The sequence below is a fragment of the Phasianus colchicus genome, chromosome 1, assembly GCF_987193195.1.
Source record: "Phasianus colchicus chromosome 1, bPhaCol1.hap1.1, whole genome shotgun sequence".
Taxonomy (NCBI): domain Eukaryota; kingdom Metazoa; phylum Chordata; class Aves; order Galliformes; family Phasianidae; genus Phasianus; species Phasianus colchicus.
In genome coordinates this window covers 30,000,184-30,018,835 of record NC_143436.1, presented here as the reverse complement: position 1 = coordinate 30,018,835, position 18,652 = coordinate 30,000,184, and the positions used below count along the sequence as shown (strand labels likewise).

The following is an 18,652-nucleotide window of genomic DNA, read 5'->3' as shown; positions in this document are numbered from 1 at the left end:
CATTGAATTCCATTATCCTTAGGTGAAAAGAATGCCAGCTCTTAACGCTGGTTATATAGTTATTACAGTCTAACCTGTAAAAGCAAAACACTGTGCTATCTCTCATTAGAACAACTCTCTTGAATGGGGAAAAAAAAAAAAAAAAAAAAAAAAAAAAAAAAAGGTGGAAAGGAAGTTTTGGTATTTAGAAGAATGAAATCTCCAGGTTTTAAATTAGGAGTCAACACTATATGCACTGCTTTTAGGAAAGGAAGTCAATACATCCTATGGGAAGATTCTTACTTCACCAAAGGAAAGAGAAAAAGCTGCCAGACTGGAGAAAATCATCGTGTGGTGAAACATACAATAGAATTGAGATATATTTTTATTTTCATCCTAAAATGTATGAAAAGGCTGTGTCCTGACTCAAATTACAAAGCCCCACAACAACATAACATGTGTACTAAGGCAACAGAATTCAGAGATGGGCAATACATGGAGATCTTTTGGTTCAGCAATTACTCTGTAACATAGGATGATTAAAAGCATTTCTTGGATCAAAATAGTAAGATTATGAACTGTTACTAATTATTATTATTGCAATATCAGGGGAAAAGAAAAAAAAAAAACAAACCAAAAACCAGAAATTATCTTTATCACAAACTAGTAAGTTAACACCCATCTCTATCTTGCAGTAAGTGGACACATGCATAGCATATTCTGCAACAACTCCAGGTGTGAGCAGAAACACCTTTATATCCCAGACTTATTGAATGCAATGAATACACCCAACACCTGATAATCCACAGTAAAGGAATACAGCATTTCCCAAAACTTTAAAAGAAAGCAAAAATTATAGAGCAAAGTAAGAAAATACTTATTTTTATCTCTGCTTTTCCTCTTCACATGTAGTAATAGCTGAGAAGTTGTTTTAATTTTCATTCTGCTAATGGCATGATTACCAGAAAGATTACCTGACTGAATAAAGCAGAGAAGGCCAAGAACACAGAACTTACAGAATAACTCAAAGAGGAATTAACTGAGAAAGTACATTAAGGTCTGAATTATTTTAAAAAAGCTGTTTATGCTTAAAACAGTGTTCTTCTGAAGCCTCAGACAGAAGTGCACAGGGACTATAGACACCTTGGAATTAAAACTCATTGTTCAGTATCTTTCTGTGTCAGTGTCGTTATGGGTAAGATCAACTGCTAGTCTATATGCGTAGTTGAACTGAGGCTGCTATTAGAAGGTTGTTCTAGCAAAGTCACATCAATTTTATCAGCTTCTTAATAGTCATTTCTGTAAACTAGGGAAACCAAGAAAATCTTTCTCTCAGCTTCATAATTTTGTTCAGTAATCCCATCTTTGCAATTTCTTATCTCCTTGCAGGGAATGACATGAGCAGCCACTTTATAATCAGGCAGCACTCAAAAGGGCAAAGCATCTTGGCAGTGTATCCCTGACCATATTCACTTTCTCAGTCTCTATTTGGCTTGTCCAGTCTGGCAAATCACCAGTCATTTAGGTTGCTACCTTCTATGATATTTAATCTTCATAATGCTTCACACCTGTTGTCACTGGCAAGTAATCCTGCTCGTGTAACAAAAATAAATAACACAAACAGAACCAGAGCTATCCCCTCACACAAGCAGGCTGACAGTTCAATCTAATGAAGTCCTAGGAGAGTGAGCAGATAACAGTGAAGATTCTGGAAACTAAAATCCATCTCTAATTCAGAAGTGACGAGAATGTAACACATATTACATGTTATATAAAAACATATGTTACAAGTGAGTGTGAGTATAAAAAAGAGGAAGCAAGTCTGGGTTTGCATTAAAAAAAGGCATGAGTGGTTGAATAAATGATGTTCTTTAGACTTTCTTTTATAACATCATTTATTACACCTCTGAATTTGTTCAATGCTGCAGATGTGACTGTCATGTACAAACAATCAGGGTATGTACAATGAGTAAGGCTGCACACTTCAAGAGAAGCTTGGTGTTTCAAACAAGTATTACATTACACTTTACTCACATCCTACTTCCCACTCTCTGACTTAGGTAGGGCCTTTGTTTAGCACTGATGTCTTTAACTGTGACCAGAAATAATTTGATGAAATTCACAAAAAACATGGGCAACTCCTAGCATCAGTAGGAACCATCAAAACAATCTATTTTAAATATGACTTATTTTATTTTCCCTAGGAGTTACTAATCTCTGTTCAGATGAAGAGAGTCTGTGGTGCTTCCAATGTTCCTTTAACAAAGTAATTGCACTTTAAGTTAGTTATTTTATATTCGGGTTTGAGGGGCATTAAATATTTGTTTACTCGTGTGTGCATGTGTGGAGGGGTGGGAGTGGATGTAAGTTTATGTATGTGTGCGTACATAGGGAAATACAATACAGTGTACACTGGGCAGCCCTGGTCTAGTGGTTGGCAACCCTGCACACAGGAGGGGGGTTTAAACCAGATGATCATTGTGGTCCTTTTCAACCCAGGCCATTCTATGATTCTGTGTGATTCTATGATTCTATCATATGCCTTTGTGTTTATGTATCTATGCACTACAGAGGAGTCTCCTCTATCAGTCATCAATCCATTCATTTAAGAGCATGACTGTGACTCTTAAAATCAGAGATCTATTTCTCACCCATAGTGAGAAATCAGAAGTATCCAATGATTCCACTACACACAGTACCAGAGCAGTGACATGAACAGCCATCTCTGGACTCTCTTTTTTAATGTTAAACTTTACGGAAGCCTAATTATCTATTAACAACAGTAATTAGAGACATAGCAAAAGGAAACAAGAATTTTCAATTTGCTGGAAAAGCTCAGCTAGACCAGTAAAACAAAACAATCCTTAACTTCACCTCCATCATGCCTGTGTGTATGGCGTAGGCTACATGAGGAAACAGCTCGCAGGAGAGATTATAGAAAGGAAGTGGCTATGACTGCAGCTTTCTTAGGTGCATCAACAAAAAGATTAAACAATGCCTAGGACTGCCAGACTGAAGGAAGCTATACAGCAGGCAAACAAAGGCGTCACAGACCTGAGAACCACCACAAGTCCATCAAGGGTTACACTCCCTCCTCAGAAGGATTTTACAGGAAATATGTTAATGTATATGAAACAGGCTAATTGCAAGATATGTAGCAGAAGTATTCAGCGTGAAGCAGTGTGTAATTAAACTGCCCTCTGCTTCACAGGTCATTGCAGGTCCTATTGCATTTTTTCCACAAAGAAACTTGTATCTAAATGTTTGTAGCACATTTAATTTACAAACACCAGCTACTTTCACTTCAGAAAGGATGTTTTCATCAAAAAAACAAAGCCCTTAACTCCTCAGGCACCATCACCAAGGCAGGCAATCAGCATCACAGGATTTTAGCAGATTACATTTCATTTTTAGAACCTATTTTGTAAATGAAAATGGAGATTTGCTTGAGTTCAAGATTTCTCTTTTAAAGCTGCAGACATTCTTGACTTGTGAAAATAACCTTCTCTAACACTCCCAGTGTGTTCTGTTATGCAGATTTTACGTAGGCAGACACATCCACGATGTACTTGTGAGCTATTTGGATGGAAATAGAAAAGCTGTGGAGCAAGACAGAGCCAGCCTAGATGTAAACAAGCAGGAATTGCTGGCAGCTGTGCTGCTACAAATAAAATTGCATTCCCCACTGTCTTCTCACTTATCAATTTTGACAGAAGACTGTCCTGACTTCTCATAAACAGCATCGAAAAGGACAAATCACATTGGGTGCCAGATTTGCCGGAATGGATTTGGTTGGTAGCTTACCACAAAGAAACAGAGGGTTATCTCCATTCCACATGGTGGGGAAAAACAAAGCTCTATCCAAGGGGTGGAGGCTCTACCTGATAGGATAAAGTCTCATTTAATCCTCATTTTTTAAAGGCTGGTTGAGATTTAAGAATCTCTGATACAAGATTTATTTACATCAAAGCAGAAAGAAAAAGTATCAGCAAGCATTTCTCAAATGCATAATCCAAAAGCAAATACAACACAGAATGGGAAATATTTAAAAATTAAATCACTTTCCTGCTGATCCATGCTTTATAGCTACACTTAGAGCCACATGCTGCTTTGTATCCAGACAAAGAATGCTCTGGGACAGCAGGATGCTGTAGACAATGATGCCGGTGTTAAAAAAAGGAAAGTAGAAAAAAAAAATAAATAAAAATTGTAGTAGCAGAAAGAAAAAAAAACAACACAAAATTAGCATGATGACATATAGGCATCTATTAATAAAATATTATCTTGCAATTGTGGGAGCAGAATTTGGCCCTGTAGCTGACAAATCCTTTGATGGTGAATCTGGGCACTGGAATTCAGTATCTCCATGCAGCTCTGGAGGGTAAATTTTTGTTGCATACTGCACTCCTATCTAGCAAATTGGATAGTGGAGAAACTTAAGGCATGGCAAGCCTGTATTCAGCATTTCTGATGTGTGATGATCGGTAGCAGTTTGATGTCCATGAGTGGGAGGGGAAGGCACCCAAGTGTCAGCTGAGACTCCCAGCAGGTGAGGACAGAGGGAGGATAGCAGCCGCAAGAGCAGATGGGGGAATGGGCTGGGCTGAGTGAATGATGGAGCTGGACCATGAATGTGAGAAACCTCTGATCACTGCGCCATGAACAAATTTAGCACTGCCGTGGGAGGAAGGGTATAAGCATATGGGGATGAGATAAACACAACTTTTAGTTTTGAGGGCCTCCCAGTCTTGGTAGGACCTTTCTGACTTCTTTCTAAAGGATATTTTAAGCCTTGAGCTTCAAGACACATGGTGGACTTTATAGTGACAGTATCTCATAAGGAAGTCAAAGAGAAATAAAAACCCACCACCACTGAGCCCTTTACAGATTACAGACTTCCTGGCTGTAAAAAGCTCAACAGCTGTCAGTATATCCTCCAGTAAGTCACAAACATCCACTTGAGCTTCAGTTTTCCCCTTCAGCTAGCATGTATAATACTGACTCTTCAGATCCTTGTCAAAAGATAAATCCAAAAATGAACTCTTATGGGAAGCATATAAACATGAAGTATACTAAGCAGTAACAACATCAAAAACCCACATTTTTTTCCTACTGTCTGAATATCACACTCGCTGGAAGGTCTTCAGCATATTTTGTTATTTCAAACAACATATGATCTTAATTCTCTCTCTAATTCTTCCACTTCCCTATATATTCTCTTTGTTTTGTTCTTTCCCTATGGTGCAGTACCAATGCTAACTTACTAGGAACACTTAATGACACACATATATTTTCTTATGTTATATTTGTATATAAGTTTTCACCTGCTTCAGACCCAACACTCCTTCTGGTATTTTCTGCACTTGAGAAAGCCATGAATCCTTGCTTCCTGAGCAAAGAGATCTATAATAAAATGCCTCGATACAGCATTTCTCAGCAGTTGGCTTTGGTCCTCACTTTCAGTCTTTCCCTCAATAAATGTGTGAAGCTGCAGGGATATGAGAAGAGTTTAAAGTACGATTAACTAGCTGATGATATGCAGCTAAGAGTTTCCTTTTCACGGATCTTAGATTCTACATTCTCACTTGCTTCTCATTGAACAAAGTAAGTGAGAATAACACAGTCAAGACTGAAACAGGATCTTATGGTAAAATGAGATAAGCAGAGTGGAGTGGTAGCTATATCATAGTGCAGTGTGTGTGAACGTACTAAAATGTCACACTGGCTTGCAACCTCCATATTCCAAAGAAAACCTTTACTTTTGGAGAATTTTGACAAAAGTAAATGAAAGAGATTTATTATTACATATATTTGAAGAAAAAAATAATCTCATTTTTCATTAGTGTTCCTATCCTGACTCTCCCTGTTGAAACTTTTTGGCTTTCAATATTGAAAAATAAGAGATAGCACTAAGAAATGACTGATCTGAGCCATTTAAGCTGAAAAAAAAAACACCCCAAAACACCCAACAAAACAATCAACTAAACAAACAAACAAACAAAAAAAAAAAACAACCCACAAACAAACTAATAAACAGATTAAAATTTTATTCATCCACTTTTTCTGTTCTGGTGTTTTGGATCTACTTTCCAGTGTAAATGACTTCAACATGAAGTATTAGAAAAGACATTCTCCTGGTTATCAGGGAGGAATACAGCACTCCGCATCTGGTTAGAAATCCATTAACTAATTACGTGAATGGACTACATCTCTGATGAAGGGAGGATGCTGGTAAAACTATATTCAGTTAGGCTTTTAAAAAGGAGGTTCTCCTTAAGAATGAGATCTTATTGCTTCCTTCAAGTATCAAGTACTCGGGAAATTTCAGTTAGATATCAGAAAAGTGCTTCTTACCATGAGGGTAGCCAAAAGAGTTGGAAAGAGATGTAGAATCTGTACTGTCAAAAGTCTGGCATTTGTCCCAGCAAGGGTTTGGACTACATTGTCTCCCTCATTTAAGTCCTCCATAATTTTGTCTTCTCTTGAGTGGAAACTATAAACTATAGATCGAACTATATCAGCTATATAATCAACATCTACATCTTTGCCCCTTTAGGTTAGGTTCTCTACGCCATTTCTGGACTTGCCTCACATAGGCAACTCAGAAAATTTGGTGCTGCTGTTTCCGAGGGGGAATGAGCACAGGACATCAATGCTAAAGTCTTTGCAGTGATTTCTCCTACCATTTGCCATTCATTGTCATGAAAATTTAAATATGGAAGGGAGTCAATATATTGAGCACAAGCTCTGCGTTGTTGGAAAACAGTCTCTGCACTTGAGATGGTCAGATATATCCTTCTCTGTCCACGAATACCCTCTTTGACAGAAGGATCTTCTCAAGAGAAGACCTCAACATCTGGAATTTTCCTGACTCTACTGGTATAAAAGCATTCAAGGAGTAGAGGAAAACCTTTTGAAAGTCACAATTGTGATAAGATGAGGAACTTCAAGTCTCTAGTAGGCAGCTCTTCCCCTTCGAAAAAAGCAGATATGATACACTCCCTGATTAACAGATAGAAGGTTTCTAAATCTTATTCCCAACTCTCTTAAGTTTATTAAAGAGGCACTTAATAGCTCAGAACTCTTTCTAAACTTCATCTGGTGCCTTTTTTCTAGCCAACAAACATTATTTATACAAAGTCCAGAGACTTATGGGTTGTCACAGCTGTGGTTCAAATCACCTAGGATCACTTGGCAAAATTAGCACTAGCTTTTTACAGTAATTTTCACTTTTTCAGGTAGAGTCATACTTTATTTTTGTCGTATTTCAAAATGTTACTGCCCAGTGCTTGGCTCTGTAAACATCATTATTACTGCTGCCTGCTTATTTTGGGCCTGAAACATGTCAGAAGATTTATCTGTCTCATCAGCACTTTCTAAACACCCAGGCAGCCAATCGAAATGGGGAGGCATAACAGATGTGCCAACATCTGCTGCTGTGAACATTTATCTGGACTGCAGAACACATAGCTGTAGATTCAAACTCCTAACTAGTTACAACTCCACACATTTGGGCAGCCCCAATCTACAACTGTATGAAGGCTATTTGGGAATATTAATTAAAAACAAGTTGAAAATGTTATCACTCAATTTTAAATAGCTGTGAGAAATACACTTTTTCTGTAATTCAGTTTATGCCTTTCCAACCCAATAAATGCAAAATACTATGAAAAAAGATAAATTTAATGTTGAACTTATAAAATGAGAAATTCTCAGAAAGCACTAAGATAAAATTCCAACTACATACATATTAAAATATGGATAGTTAAAATATGCAAATTTTAATCACATACATGTACCTATAAATCAAGCACACAAAGTGATATGTGCTGACTTTTAAAACACATTTTCATTTTCCTGGCACCAAAATTAGGTCTATGGGCACCATATCCATGCTGAGTTACAGCTGTTCAAACTTCTGTTACCCATGGAAATGTCCTCCTTCCCCAAACACATACTTGCATAGATTGACCATATCAGGAGATGAAATACAAAGCAAAACCATCATCTGCTTTTTTGATGCACAATACAGTCTCACCTGTATTTCTAACTTACCAGTCCATGCCCTCCAGGAATGACTATCACATTCTCTTTGAAGAGCTGCCTCATTAAATAAAAAAGCAAAAAAACTTCCAGAAAAAAGACCGCTTCTGGTTTTTTTTCTTTATTATTTCTCCTCTGAAGGCCCAGCATGCATAATACCGAAGCCTTGTTTAAAGTCTATTTTCTTGTAAAATGTTCCTGTCTTGCTAGAGGGATTTGGTCCTTGCTTCCTGTGCTCATGAATTTCTTAATATACTAATTTTTAAAAATGTGACATTATAAGGAATATACAAAAGAAAGTATTTTCTTCTGTCCTTTGACCAGATAGCCAGATTCCATGACTCCAAAACATACTGAACACACTTTCAAGCAGGAAGCATATGAAAAACAGCATTAATAAAAACCTTAGAAACATTTTCACTGTACAGTAGATATGGAGGTATGTGGTATAATGCTATAAAAACTGTCTAAACAAAGCACTTATCTAAAACATAAGATTTATAATCCACAGATTTCCATAAATATGAAAATAATACCAGCACCTTCCTCTTCCTTCACTCAGTGAAAAACACATGCCATATGTTGCAATATTGCCCAACAATAAAGTGCTGCTGAACTAAGCTCACTTTTCTTCATTTTCTAGGGAAAACATAAGCTCTGACAACAAAGAAGAATTTTTATTAGCTTCCAGGTAAAGTAAGGAGTAAAATTGTGTTTGTTTTATGAAATCATGAAACAAAATGAATATCACTGACTTGATATATTTTCCTCCTGTTTTAAAACACAATAAATGGTAATAACTTTGATAAATTTGCCCATGTCAGTTTTGTGTCTTTTCCTCCCCATTCTCTCACGATGTCCTATAGCTGGGGACATAATTCAAGCCACTAAACTGGGATGTTCATTACTTATGGGAGGTTAGATGACAGCAACTTCATCTGCGTTGAATGTCAGATTTTTGTGATGAGATACAGTAACATACTAAAAATTAACAAATAGCTATGGCAAAAATTACCCCTATGTTCTCTTCCATCTAGATGATGGAATGATTAACAAGAAGAGTGATTTTATGGCAAAAAAAACCCACAAAAACAAAAACAAAACCAAGCAGCATTATAAATAAAGGCTGTGGTATTTTTACTGCCAGTTCTGTCACTGACTGTCTTGGCAGTAGAACTGACTCAGACTGTCCTTAGTTCACCTGCTTGTGAATTCCTGTGGCAATGCAGGATATAGCAGTACTGAAGTACCCCAGAGGAATAGTGTTAAGTTCAATTAATTTATACTTGAAAACTGACAGAATCACAGAATCACAGAATGGCCAGGGTTGGAAGGGACCTCAAGGATCATGAATCTCCAACTCCTCTGACACAGGCAGGGCCCTAACTTCCACATGTAATATGAGACCAGGCTGCCCAGGGCCCCATCCAATCTGGCCTTGAACACCTCCAGGGACGGGGCATCCACAACCTCTCTGGGCAGCCTGTTCCAGCACCTCACCACTCACTCTGTAAAGAATTTCCCCCTGACTTCCAACTTAAATCTCCCCTCCCTCAACTTAAAACCATTTCCCCTCGTCCTGCAGTTATCAACCCTTTCAAAGAGTTGATTCCCCTCTTGTTTGTAGGCTCCCTTTAGGTACTGAAAGGCTGCAATGAGGTCACCTTGCAGCCTTCTTTTCTCCAGGCTGAACAAGCCCAGCTCCCTCAGCCTGTCTTCATAGGGGAGGTGCTCCAGTCCCCTGATCATCTTTGTGGCCCTCCTCTGGACCCTCTCCAACAGCTCCCTGTCTTTCTTGTAATGGGGGCTCCATACCTGAACACAGCACTCCACATGGGGCCTCACAAGAGCAGAGTAGAGGGGGACAATCAGCTCCCTGTCCCTGCTGGCCACCCCTCTTCTGATTGAGCCCGGGATACCATTTGCTTCTCGAGCTACAAGGACACATTGCTGGCTCATGCTAAGCTTTTCATCCATCAAGACCCCCAGGTCCTTCTCTGCAGGGCTGCTCTCAAGGACCGCTCGTCCCAGTCTGTATGGATGCCTGGGATTCCTCTGGCCCAAATGCAAAACCTTGCACTTTGACCACAAAATGAAAAGTAAAGAAGCGCTCCCTTTCTTTTTTTTACTAATATTTTGCTCATTTACAATGCACAATTGGTCACAGTTAGGGAGAAATTACATATTTATTATTGTTTATAAGTAGATTATGGTGACTTAAATCCCCAGGGGTCTTGAAAATAAAAATACCAGTGAAATGCATGATCTTGTGCTGCAGTATGCCAAATGCATGCTAAAAGAGCCTTATTTTATTTATTACACAGTGCTATTCAAAGATTTACAGGGAAAAATGTACCAGTGTCACTTCTCCATTTTAACTGTCACTTTTCCAATGTAATAGTCCACAGTGACAGTCAGATGAATCACACACTGGCTATTAGTAGCTCAGAATTACTTTTGAGTTAAAATGAGAAAATCTTGAGGAATGCTTTTAAAAGCTCTGGTGCAATTTTTTTCAACAGGCCGAGCTGAAACAATACTCTATTTACTAGTCAAAGAAAGAGACTTCCTTGCAGGTTTCCAAATTAGTGTATTAAAAAGATAGCTTGTAATTTTCTCTGTATTTCTGTGATTCTCTGGATCACAAGCACATACATATATGTTTACGTCCTTCACGAAGCTCCTTAACAGGTGTTAATTAATATTAAAAATTACTTTGAAATTCCTGAACAGCAATCTCGGTATAATGTCTTTATGCTATGGAACATCTACTATTCAGCAGTACCTTTAAGGCAATTATGAAATGCTAGACAGAAAATAGATGTAGGATGGTAATTTGCACTTTATCTAAGCCCACTCTGATCAGTCAGATCAGTCCTTCCACCACCACTGCAACAGCAGCAGGCATTTAGTGAGCAGTGCCTGTTTTCCATTTAAAATCTACACCATATTTACCAGCAAACCTTATCACATCTTCCCCATTACACCAATGAGATCTGACCTCAATGGTAAGGCACAGCCTTGTACACAACTTTGGCTCTTCAACACTGCAACACCTACATCTCTATTAGGATTCTGCCTGTATAACATCATATTTCTTGAAGCCTTCTATTTTCAATTATATCTGGTGTTTGCTGAATTTGAAATCTGCCTTTTATTCACTGAAGGCTCTTTCAGATTCCTCCCAAGTTTTAAAAGGCTCAGGAAAAAAGGAAACCAATCCCAGCAGGAAATAGAAAAGAAAAAAGCTCAATGTGGTAGCAAGTCACAAAGGTATTAGAGTGGTTCTGCTCATTCACTTCACTGCCATCCTACCTGCATATGGCTGGAACTTGCCTTGTGTGATCCCTGCTGAAGCAGGATTTCACTCTCTCTGTCTCTTTCTCTCACCCCTTTATATTATTAAAAAACACAACTGAATAGATGTAAGGAAAAATGCCATGCTACATGTAAGGAATTTCTGGAAAGATCTTATCTCAGCAATGTTTTCCGATTAGCTGGTTATGCTTCCATCTTTTGAATTAGCTTCTACGTACAGAAATACTCATCAGGAAACAAAACAAAGGAGTCTGACTAGCTATCAGAAGCTCTGGCAGTGTGTGCACAGACACTGCTTCCATAAAAACTGTTTATTCAGGTGCTAGCAATTGAAACAGGAGCTCCAATTGCATCGCCACAAGTGCCCGTAATGTTCGCTAAGGGGTGTTTGCAGGCTATCACAGCTCTGAAGGGAGCTGTTACACACTATCAACTCAGTAATCCTCATGTTAAGAAGGCCCTAAATATGTATTTACAAGATAGACAGATCCTTTTGGTTTATTGGTTAAATAATCCCTGTGCTGGAAAGGCCTTAAATACTAATTCACAAGGCAGGCAGGTCTCTCTTGGCCTCCTACAGAATGATGGGCCTTCCAGAAAGGCTCTGGCATCCATATTTCACAGCAGAGCCCTACCAAAAGAGCTGAGGGCCTCCACCCACAACGATTTCTGCATTCACATGATTTATCTGGATCGACAGCGTCACTTGGATTACTAATCTGAACAAAATTACTCCTTTTGGTTCTGAAGAGAAAGGATACTGATACACCAACCACTTCCAAATTGTTATGCCACAGAAATGGAAAATTCAAATTTGCACCTGACAAAGCAATCTTCCCTCACACAGATGTAACACTCAGGAGTGTTAGTTGGAACAGCAAACCCAAGCTTTACCTCTTCATCGCATCAGTTACAGTAAGAGAAATGAAGACAACAGGACAAAATTTTCCCTGCTACAGGAGTTTTAAGGAGTTTGGTGAGAACAGCTCTACACAAAAGCTTTTTTGAGGCCACTTCCTTTAATTTTCTAGCTGCTCTCTCTTCCTTGTTTAGTTATTTGTGAAAACAGGCAATAGCATCTGATCCAAAAATGCTCAGGCCAAAAGAAAACCTCAGCAATTTCAGTGCACTTGGATTTGGCCAGTGATAGACTTAAAGGGCTAATCCACATTTACAGTTAGCAGATTTATGAGTGCAAATACTTATCAACACGTTTAAGTGAACGGCTGTGCAGAACCATAAATTAGCACTTATATTCAATGTGCATACACATACACATTTCCTTAGCATGACTAAAAATCTGTCTCTTGCATCTATCAAGTACAAAATGAACTTACAACTACTCAATTTTGAGACGAGGTATTAACCCATGAAGAGAGACTGATAATGGAATCAAGAACCTTTCATATGAATTTTCTCATTTGCAGAAGTTCTGTTTTTTTTCAGAGCATACAAGGAATCAAAATGGCAGGTTGTTTTCTCAATGTAATATTACTATGCTTTTTCTCAATATAATAATAATATCCTCTTCTATGGCTGTCATTTCTGGTGGGACATCTGACTCTTTGTTTATTCACAAAAAGCTTCTTAAAATCTTGCCATAGAAAAATTTTACTTGTGCTTCTTGCATACTGGTCTGTTGATTTGGTGACATGCACTAAATTCTTGAGCAATACTTATCAATTCTTCCTAGTAAAACAGAGAAGCTCAAAGGTTTCTAACATATGAAGTGAAAAGCATCAAGAGCATCCTCATAATTTCATATAAGGTCAACTCAATCTTTGGCAAATTCTTCCAGGTAATATGATTAATACTGCCTTAACCTGTCAGCATGTGCATTTGCATACATTAAAACAGGAGACATTGGACACAGATAGGCTGAGATAATGGTTGCCATTCTGCATTTTTCATTCTGAAAATGCTAATCCTGGCATCCAGTGGGAAAAAAAATAGAATCTTTTCCTATCTCAGATGAACGAGATTTTAGGAGCTGTAATTTCCATAATATCACCTCTCATGGCAAAAAAACAATCACTTCCCACTTTCACTTTGCTTAAGGGGTACTTTAGTACGTAGGCGTTATTAAGGTTTCTGCCATAGGACAAAGAACTGCTGACTAAACCATAATACCTGCTTGTGACTGCTTGTAACATTTTATTTTCTGTTGTCTCTCTTTTTGAGAGGCAATCATCTCAGACTGAATATGTAGGACCAGACACTAGTGATGTGCTCTTTCATCCAGCTTTGTCTTTACAACAATTTTTTTTTTGGTCCAATTCATTTCACTGTTCCAGTATGTAACTGATTTTGTTCCCCTAATTTCTCCATTACTACAAATGTTCCTAACCAAGTATATGATACTTCTCTCTCTTTGATAGCAGGTTCAGAAGTGTTATTAGCAAAGCTTGTTTACTCCTCTCTAGAACCAGTATCTTCTGCACTTCTCACAAGGACAAATCTTCAGTACAAATTTTAGAGCTATATGTAACAGAAAATATCTGGAGGCTGCAATGGTTTTAGTCCTTTTGCATCACTGTAGACAGTGTGATGCATACTCTAGTATCACATGAGGTAATTCCAGCAGCACAACTCATAGCCAAAGAGGAGTTGGGTTTGTCCTTGAAAATATTTGGCTATCTTTCAGTCATCTTGACTGCAAGTCCAACTGAGCATTTACAAATTGGTCAGTTCCTACTTTATCTTAAAAGTCCTCCTGGGTATCTGGGTATGCCAGAAACACAGATCTTTTGATCTCTTTCTGTCAACACAGACTGTTGCTGGCTCTGACCTGTCTCAATATAAATCAACAATTCAAATTCCTTTTAGGACAAGCTTTGCCGGAGACATATTAGGACACTTGAGCTGGCTCCCAGCAATCCCCCAGCTTTGTTATCTTCCCAGCTATTTGTTTAAAGTATGGTGCTGAATGGAGCCTAATGAGCCTCCCAGGGAGTTCACCCTTCCAAGACAATTGGCTTGTACTTGAGTTTATTGAGCTGTGGCAAACTGTACTCAAACCATTATTTTTTTTCTGGTGTACAAATGGAATCTTGCAATGTCTAATCCTACTAAATCCACTGGCAAGTGCAAGTCCATATCCCCAGTGCTGGCTATCAGATGTGATTCTCTTGTTTTCTTTTTATGGTGGTAACTCAGATAAACTTCAGCACTTATCTGTAAGCCAGTTCCAAGTTGATCAAAGCTTTGCAGAACATTGCCTCTCTTGGAAGACATTCTGGTTTACAGCATCTCTGTTACTAGTAATCTCACTTCATTTCCTGATTTAGCTATGTACTTTCTATTCGTCACCACAAAATGGAGGGACTTTGCACCATTCTAGGAAATAGTCATTAGTACTCTTTCTGCATACTACCTTGTTTCAAAACCTTCCTGAAATCTCCAGGTTTGGCTTCAAAATTCATTTTTAAATTTTTTGGTTTGACATGGAGACCTGTGAGTTGCTTACCTCTATCCTTTTAGTGCATGGAAATGTTAACCAGGTAGTTTGTTTTGCTCTATGTGATTAGCTGGGGCTCACACCAGAAACTCCTTACAAAAAAGGGAAGTTAATGCCCTGCTGCTTTTCCCCTGGACAAACCATAGCAGCTAGCAACTCCATTTTGACTCGGTCCTTCACGAGATCTATTTTTGAAGATGTATATCTCTGGACTCCCTAGTTACACTAAGGGAGCTTAATAACTTCTTATAAGGATATTAAATAACAGGTAATAAAACCAATGAGCGATCATAATAAATCATAATGCTACCACCATACAGGTTTAAATTTTAGAAAAGCGTTTCATGTTTGGAGCTCTAGTAAAAGGTTCCAAGATGCTTCTCCTTCAAACCTTTCTTATTTAGAATGGATTCTTCTCCTGAAGGGAGTACAGACAGTTCATTTCCTATTTGAATTTCACATGAAACACTATTTCAATCACCCAGTGCATTTGCCTTGGGCCACTGAATCACAGCTGACAGCAAATTAATGACTATGATGGTATGATTAGCAGTGATTACAGGCAACTGAGAATCTGCTCAAGTATTTGCCACTATCATAATACTTGTGCCAACTATTATTAGGGATTAATAATGGCCATAAAGAGAACTTGATTACACTAGGTAGACCCTATGCAGATTTGAAATCCATTACTATTTTAATATGTAGCTGATAATCTAGTGAAAGAATATTTTCATCTAAAAATGTATCTTTTTAAAATTTATTCCTTCTAGATGTTTCCATTACTAATTTATTTAAATATTACTAGAAAAATAGCTCTAGCTATGTTTAAGGAAGAAGCAATGTAAACAAATACACTTGTCACAGAAACTTAATATTGTATTGCAGCCAGGGAGCTGAAGCAGAACATAAGCTCTGAGATTCTTGTGCTGTGAGATATCACACCAAAACCCAACTGGGAAGAAATAATGATTTCACTAATCCCTAGCAATGATTTTTTGAGAAGTTCAAATAAAAGTTTGCTTGTTCTGATTGAGATTCACTAAGCAGATGTTATTTGATTTTTCTACTTCCTGGGGAAGAACTTGGATTCCCCAAGCTGCTAGAAGAAAAGAACAATGAGATGAATGTGCGGTAGAGCATCTTAGCTGCTAAGGATAAGATAAAAGCGAAGACACGGCATATTTGCCAAAGCTTTTGCCATTCATTTAATTTCCAAATGTCAAATAGTTATATGAAACCTTTAAAAACGTTTCTTAAGGTACTGCAAACAGAAGGATAGGATATTTTAAGTCTTGTATTAAAGGTATTTAATTATTTATAATCACTCCTGTTTAAAATACAGCAACATGAACTTATGCAAAGACTTAGCACTGTTTAATAATAAAAAGAACCATCTGCTTCTTATGCCTGCTTCTACAAATATTTTCTTCCTGAAATATAGCAGAAAACACAAAAATTCAATGATTGACAGGCAAGAATACTATCCAGGTATTGAAATGAAAATCTAATGAAGAACAACAACAACAATCATGTTATCATTCGGGGAAGCTCCAAAAATGATTTTCCAGTGATTCAGAAAGACATCCACCCTTGTCACTAGAGAATACAATACATTAAAAGCAAAGGGAGACTTGTGGTACACAGCACAATTTCTTGTAATTGCAATACTTATAATGTCAAATTCAAAGAGCAAATAACAGAAATTATATTCATTTTCAAAGTTATAACCTGATCTTTCAAATGCTCAAGCACACGCCCAAGTATCTGCAAGACTAATCCCTAAGGCATGAGTAAAAAGGCCAATTAATTCTTAAAATTAGAGAGAAGAAGAATTAAGCTTCCAGCTACCATTTTTAATTCTGATTTCTTTTGCTTCAGAGTGCTAAAATTGCAAAAAGAATGCAGTTGAGTTACAGTCTCGACTGCACAAAGAAGGAATATGCTTAATAGGCATCCCAAACTTGTTTGGTGACACCTAGTGCAGAATTTCACTTCCGCGTTTCACATGTATAAACTAACTACAGAAAAGCTTGTGAGATTACACAGGTAAAAAAGAACACTTTCTGATATTAATTATTTTCACTTTTTCTTTTTTCCCTAGAGGAGCCTGCTATCACCTGTGCAAATACTATATCTATAATAGCAGAAAGAGAGGTTGCAGTGTGCCATTGATCTTACCTCGTACTCAAAGTCCTCTGCTCTATCTGCATCAGCAGGCAGGCTGGAAAGATACTCATTACCCTCATAAAATTCATGCTCCACTGGCTGAAGAGAATGGCAGCTATGTAGAATAAAGCAGTACAAAAAAACAGTAGATGAGATAATTTGTTTTTTAAATTAAAAATGATTTTAAAAAATCACACAAAGCCCCTGCTCTGTAGTTTCCTTATCTCTGAAATATTACTCTCAATTGCCTGACAGCCTGAATGAAATAGGACCTGGAAGTAGAAAGGGCTGTTTTCTTTTCAAAAGCTCAGATTGTAGATTAGCTCATTTTGCTGGGTTCATCTTTTGTTAGATTTGCAGAGGGTGATCTCTTAACAGGGTCTGTTTCAGGCCAAACTACTTAATTATGAACATTTGGAATTCCTTTTGCTCATTAATGTACCTAACTACACATTCACATGCTGCATCATGATCACTGCCAACTTATCAATCATCTCGTTATAAAAACATGAACATCTTCAATCAACAATCCACATCAGGCTCAAAGTTGTTCAAGTGCTTGCATTAAATGCTTTGCATTATATGGTTTTGTTAAAGTGATAACAGGGTGATGAAGGGCACTTGAATAACTGCACATTTTGGAATGTTGGTAAACTGAATGGTTACATGAGTTTGAAGCACAAAGAATGAGATCTTCACAACGTGCACTTAGGTACAGCCTTGGATCCCAGGTGTGGATCTACCTCAAACCCTTTTTTAAAAAAATGCTATTTGCATCCAATTACATTTCAGAAGATCTTAATTCAATGAAGGCATGATTTAATTCACATTATATATGATATGAAAGGTGAAATGATACTTTCCTTCTTCACATTTTTGGAATTGCTTTAGCTAAGTGGGACCTTTAATAAAATAAAATAAATTATTTTCCCTCTTTCTTTAAGAAGTTTGAAATAATAGAAAGTAACAAGACATCTCTTTATGTGCTTTATAAGCCTTTTCAATACTTTGGAACACAGAACTCTTTTTCTTCTTGATCAAAGCTTAAGGTTTAGATGAACATTGTGCATGAGCCCAAAGTAAGTGAGAACAACATTCCTTCCTGCAGTCTAATGCATGAGTTGAGGAAAACGATCAGTAAAGTCTGAATGGAGCAGCAATTACCAACAACATCTACAATTTATTTAAACTGTTCCTCTGACTTTTGTAAAAGAAGCTAAAAGCAATTGCAATGGCTTAATATCACTTGAAAACTACAGAAGATAAGCCATACCTGTCTGAAAGCAGGAAAGGGCAGATATCAGGAACAGGAGGTGTGGAAGGCCTTAGTTTGGCCAGAGCCATAATGTGCTCAAAAGTGATGTCAGTCTGAGTGCAGGCATCCACAAGCCGTACATCCTGAGAGCTATCATGAGCTTTGCTAATTGGGGCTCTTCGTAAAACCTGAACTACAATTGGCTCCTTAGCATTGCGAAAAGCTTCCACTGCCTCTTCATGAGTAGCCTTGGAGAGGTCCTTCCCATTGACCTAGAGGAAAACAGAAAAATATACCAAAGATCACACACAAGAGAAAAGGCAGAACAAAAATGAGACTGTAAAATATAGGTGGAATAATTACTTGAGCAATACATCAAGTCAGCTGCTGACATTGACTGAATCTTCTTTTGGTAGTCATGCAAGAGAGAA

General features: G+C 37.7%; 1 protein-coding gene across 1 annotated transcript in view; it reads right to left on the bottom strand.

Annotated features, from left to right (window-relative positions):
* The window catches only part of PDZRN4 (PDZ domain containing ring finger 4), a 245,107-nt gene that overhangs the window by 25,719 nt on the left and 200,736 nt on the right, over positions 1–18,652 (bottom strand). The window contains exons 4-5 of the mRNA XM_031589582.2: positions 18,240–18,493; positions 16,979–17,081 (exon numbers count right to left, since the gene is read on the bottom strand). Of these exons, the coding sequence (XP_031445442.2) occupies positions 16,979–17,081; positions 18,240–18,493 (357 nt within the window). The remainder of the gene's footprint in view (positions 1–16,978; positions 17,082–18,239; positions 18,494–18,652) is intronic.